The sequence below is a fragment of the Talpa europaea genome, assembly GCF_964194135.1.
Source record: "Talpa europaea genome assembly, chromosome: 12".
NCBI lineage: Eukaryota > Metazoa > Chordata > Mammalia > Eulipotyphla > Talpidae > Talpa > Talpa europaea.
In genome coordinates, this window is record NC_140079.1 from 66,188,982 (window position 1) to 66,194,981 (window position 6,000).

The following is a 6,000-nucleotide window of genomic DNA, read 5'->3' on the forward strand; positions in this document are numbered from 1 at the left end:
TGTGGTGGCTTGTTTCCGGTGTAAGAATACCCAGAGAACATTTCTGGACAGAAAAATAGGAACAAGACCTGAAGAGTTTTTTAAGGTTTCCAATATGTGCTGTATTGAAATGACTACTTTTTCGGTTATCTTGCAGAAATCTTAAACTCTGCCGAAGAGAGAAATGCATAGAGCTTTTAAAGACCACCTAAATATCTTTAGCATTAAATTTTCACTAGAGATTTGTAAAAGTTAGACTACTAGTCTTCTAAATTTCTGCTTATTTTAAATTGTCTCACAGTTTTCAACAGGATTTGATCTTGTGACAGACTGTGCAATGGCTTCAACTTTGGTCAAGTTCATGCACAGTCTACAAATTAGCAGGTGATCTCGCGCTGTGGCCAGTGTTGAGGTAAGATTTGCTCAGGTTTGAGTTTTCGGCTTTATTTTATCCAAACTTCAAAAGATCAGTTGAAGGAAATGGAATTGACTGTGCCTTAGGATATCAAATACATATTCTGTAATTTTCCAGACATAACACAAGAACTCAAGCCAATAAAGAACGCTCTAAGACTTGATTTTTGGTCTTCTCATTGAGCTTGGCTGGAGTGAGCATTGGTAAAATCTTTTGTTGTACCAATTTTTCAGTGTGTAAATATATAAAAATGTCTAGGATTTTATCCTAAGGAGAGAGTTGGGCAAACTTTCAAAGATGTGATTACAAAAGTTATTTTTCTCATATTACATTAGGTCCATTGGACTGAATTGGAAATAACTTAAATGTATGATTATTTATAAATCATGATATATCCAATCAATAAAATACTAATCAAACATGAAATAACATGTATTGACTTTTTTGATGTGAATTGGTATCTATAACATAACTTGAAAAACAAGTTGACAGTTATCATATATAATGAACCATTTCCGGTGTGTGTATGTGTGTGTGTGTGTACTTCTCATTGCATATGCATAGAGGGTAGTCTCATAAGATTTAAATAATATCTGCTTTCTTTGTTATTCCTCGCTCTACATTGATTTTTCTAAAACAAAATATAGCAAAAGCTTTTTTCTTCCTGAATTCTAGAGTCGTTCCAAAGATCTGGGAATCTGAGAACTGGAACTGACTCCAGTGCCTCTCACTTATTTTTGCTATTGCCTTTTCCTCCTCAGTGAGCAAAGGCAGCATGTCATCTCACCTGCGGGCTTCCTGTGGCTAGACAGCCCCTTTCCCGTCAAACCTGCAGATACATACATTACTGCTCCTAATATGCAAGCCATTTTGATTCTGCTGATTAAAAAGGCAAAGCCAGTTTCAACCTCTGACATTCATGAATTCACACTATTCAGGCAGTGCTTCACGTGTGGGTGTTTTTTGGAAGTTATCACACTTTAGATCAGGAAGCCAGGTTACCAACTAGTTTTCTGGTCAGTGCTATCTGCTACTAGGTTTTTAGTGCCATGGCAGGGAGGAGGGTGAGATTTGATCACATACAGATTGCCTTTCCATTTGATTTATTAGTATCATTTCTTATCATTTCTTTTGCTCTTGATGAATATACAAATGAGTTGATGTGTTACAGAACAGAGCATCAATTTTTAAAGAGAATCCCAGTGTAAACTATTCACCCTGCTGCCACTGTCACAGCCTTGCACCTTCTTTTTTCCATCCCACCTGCTCACCTCACTCTAGCTAGTTCCTCACCATCTCTCATCCAGACACAACTGTCTCTTTTGTTGTCTTTGGCCCACCCCCATATAGTCTTGATCTTGTCATGTCCCTACTCAGAAACCATCCTTATTTCCCTACCATCTACAAAGTCATTCTTTTAAGATCCTATAATACTATTCCATATTGACCTTTCCAAAAGTTGGTTTCCAAACTACCTCTACAGAAGCCTGTGTGATTCATTAGCGCTTTAAAGCACCCTACATCCTACCTTTCCCCTCCCCTTATACCTTTCATCTCATTTTCACGATCTAAGTCTCAGTTCAGAAAACTTCCCAGCCCCACTCTCCTGTCCTTGAATTTATAAAGAACTGCCTCTTCTAGAATTTAGACCTCACCCTTGTTTCACATATTTACCTGTCTTGTGTCTCCTTGAAAATAAAAATATAAGTTCCCTAGGGAGCGTCCTTGGCATCGCCCCATGTCCTCAGACAATGTTTGAGTAGATAGTAGAGATTCCCTGCATTTTTATAAACTTTTTTCAATTACAAAGTAATACACACACATAAGACATTTAAATAGTGTAACAAAGTCATCAAATGAAAAGAATGAATCCGTAACCTTTTCCCAGACTCAGACCTCTTGCAAGTGGGAAACAAAACTCAGACTTATGCACCAGTTGCAACAACTTTTGAAAATTTCTTATATAAGACCTGAAATATTTATATGACTAGACAAGGATATAGACATGCTTTTTTTTTTTTTTTTTTTTTTTTGCACAAGTGGGTCATACTTTGCACCTTGTCAACAGGTCTTGGAGGTTTTTTTGAACCATAACTGGATTTACCAACTTTGTTAATGCCAATTTGCACACATTTGTGAAGTCATAATTAGATGAGTTTTATGCATGAAATTATGGGTCAAAGTTTACACTGATGCCTTTTATATTTTACCCCCTTCTGCATGGGCACAAGTAAGTGTCTGCTTCCCAGCACATGCTGGGTGTGTTCAAAGTTTAAATTCTCATCCATGGAATAGATAAAAAATGGTCTCTTGTTTTAATTTGCATTTCTTTCATTATTAGTGAGGTCTAGCAATTTCACTTTCTTGTTTCAGAAGCTCTCATCCTCTTGCACGTTACCTAGTTTTCTATTGATTTTTAAAATCTCTTCTTAATAATTTCTGTTCAGTTGGTTAGTCAATAGCCTTCATTTGCTGTTAATATCATTTTTTAAGTGGTCATATTTATCAATCTTTTCTTTCATAAATTCTGGGTTATACAACTTGTTTAGAAAGGTCATTCAATTTGAGGAATATCTAAAAAATTTTTTTTCTTTATTATTTTATTTTACATTTTTTTGCATCCTTTTTCATTTTTGTGCCATGTATGCATTTTCATCTCTGTTATAGTCCCCACAAAATTCCCATGACCCATTCACCTGTGTACCATCACCATTGTCCCTTGTGCTATTCCCACCCATTTTGATCTTACTCCCTTCTCCCCATCCCCCTATCTCTGGTTTATAGTTGCCTGTTAAAAATATTCCTAAAAAAAAAAAAAAACAGGCAACAATTTGAGGAATATTTTAATAGTTCATGTCTTCTTATGTCTTAATTCCCATAGTTTCATTAGAAGTTAGTTGTACATTAGAACCACTTTGCACTAATTTTACTTTAAGAAAAAAGGGAAGTGGGTTTATTTTTTCTCAGTGACCAACCAAATGTTCTAATATGATTAGTTGTTATTTGTCTTTTCCTCATTGATCTGAAATGCTCTTTAAATCATATGCTAAATTCTATATGTACCTGGTCTAATTTTTGCATTCTGTATATTATTCATAGATTGGTCAGCACTGAACATTTTCATCTTTTTAATAATTACTGTAGTTTCATAATTTCTTTTAATATTTGATAGAACTAGCCCTCCTTTGTTTTAATTAAAATTTTCTGGCTATTTAAGCAGGTTCTACCTCCCACCTGGATAAACTTCATATTCTTGAAGAAAGAAAACTTAATTTTGTTGTTTTTTTTTTAATACTGGAAACATTGAATTTATAGATTAACATGAACTACAAGCTTCCAAGTGGAATCCTTCCATTCATGTAAGTTCTCTAGTGAATAATCCAACAGATATTTAAGCTTTCTTCATACAAGTCATACATTTCATAGCACACTTATTCTTTGGCATTATTTTTTTTATTAAAATAAATGAACAGTTTTGTAATCTTTCCTTACTGTTATTATATATACATGAACAGCACTTGATTTTTAAATTTCAATTTTATCAGTACATATTTTTATTGAATTTCCTTACAGCTTTCAGTGGTTTTTCAATTGATTCTTAGATTTCATCAAAATCAAGTCAACTGCAAATAATAACTTTGCATCTCTCTTCTCAATTCTTACATGTATTTCTTTTGGTTATTTACACTTGCTAATATTGTCTAGAAAATGTTACACAGTGTGCTGACATGCGTTCCATTGGCTCAGTCATGATTTTAATATAAGTTCTGCATACTTCATCTTGCCTTTGGAAAAGTTGGTTAGTCAACTTTGTATGACTAGTAGTGTGTATATACATATATGTGTGTGTTTTATTGAGCAGTGGATGCGGAATTTGACTTAACACCTTTAAAGAAAATTTGATTGAGTTATTCATTTGTGAACTTTGACTATTAATATGTAATTACAGAAATAATTTTCCTAATATGGAACCATCCATGACAATACTGATGCTCACTGGAGCATAGTGTACCTTCTGTAATGTGTTAATGACCTTTCCAATTGTTAGTAGTTTATTTAATATTGATATTAGATGAAATTGAAATTGGTCTGTAGTTGTTTTTTGAGTGTGTCTTTTTTTTTTAAAGTTTTACCTTCATACATAGAAACTGCAAAAAATCACTTATTAAAACACAAAGAACTCAGGCTAAAAATGGGTCAATGAAATCATTATGAAAGTATTAAGAGGAATTAACAATAGCTGAAAATATCTATGAAAATAATCTTAATGTCACATGCAACTTGAAAATTCAAATTGCTAACATCCTCACATTGTCTTTTTTCTTCCTGTATCCCTACCATTAGTTAAGGAAAGAAATATACCCTGCCTGTTCTGTTAGTAATGACTGTCATTTTTGTCCGCATAGCTACCTAACTCTAAGAAGCACTTAAGTTCATCTATAGAAAAGCAGGGTTTTAATTCCTGTGATAGAAGAAAATGTTCAGCGATACTTATAAAGAAGAGAGTGCTTTAATATAGTAGATTCCTATTGATGTTTGTTTGGGGTTGCTTTCTAAACCAAGCTAACCAGTTTCCTTCTACAGTATGGCTCTGATACGCTGGCCTGAAATTTTACCCTAAACTCTGGCAATGCAGATGAGTTTAATACCAAGTCATCTGAGAAATTCAGATCTATTTCTTCATCAACAAAAGAGGGGTTGCTTATGGTTGCCTTGGAAGATGACCAGAAGGAAAGGAAATGATGTCTGTTGAAGCCCTTTACAAATCTAACAAAATCTGTAATATCATTAGTATTTTAAGTACTGCAGTTGGGTTAGTAGAATATATATAAAAAACTTGGTCTCTCAAATGGCAATTTCATGAAGGACCCCATGCCTCCTCCAGAGCAAGCAAACTGACGTCCAGAGGAGAGGGGATTCCTCACACGTCCTCCTTCTCTCCATGCCCTCACCTCCCAGGCTTCCTTCACCACCACCTGCTGCCTAGAGAGTTCACCTGGGTATAGCATTAGCATCAAGAAGAGAAGGGCAGAGCTTACACCCTCCGTCCACGCTCTCTTGACAGAGTCTAGCTATTTCTCACTCTGCTCATTTGGGCTGCAAAGCCAGAGTGAGATCCAACTTCTTTTCTGTTTGGTCATCATCACGGCATTCAACATAAGTCTCCAAATATTTTGGGGGACGAGGCTACTCACGAGACACAGAGGCACAGGACACCTGGTACAGACTCGCTGTCTCTTAACAGAAAGTTGCCATCCACTCCTTCCTTCAACAGCAGGGTCTCACAGTCTTGCTTGGACAGAGGGCCATGGTAATAAGGTAGATCCATGGGGAGCCCTTTCGGATCCCTAGAACGCAGCCCCCAGTCTAGGAAAGGCTTGGAGTAGAGGCAGATGGCCCAATGGAACTCGTGGAAATACTCTTTCCTCCACTGGCTCGTGGGAGGGAGATGATACTGCTCTGTGCAAGGCAGTTTTGCACGATTCAGGAAATGAGAGGGGTGGGGTGATAAGTGACCAAGACTTCAGCCTATAAATGGCCCAAGTGTGACTGATAGAAGAAAGAGGAGTTTGAATACACAGACAAATCAGTGGTCGTGGCTGGGG

The 6,000-nt window shown here is 36.1% G+C and overlaps 1 protein-coding gene across 1 annotated transcript in view; it reads right to left on the minus strand.

The window, feature by feature from the left end:
• The window catches only part of SH2D1B (SH2 domain containing 1B), a gene marked incomplete at its 3' end in the record, with an annotated part of 28,451 nt that extends 22,725 nt beyond the window's left edge, over window positions 1-5,726 (minus strand). The window contains exon 1 of the mRNA XM_084250079.1: window positions 5,590-5,726. Within this exon, the coding sequence (XP_084106205.1) occupies window positions 5,590-5,723 (134 nt within the window). The 5' untranslated portion in view covers window positions 5,724-5,726. The remainder of the gene's footprint in view (window positions 1-5,589) is intronic.
• Between the last annotated feature and the right edge of the window lie 274 nt (window positions 5,727-6,000).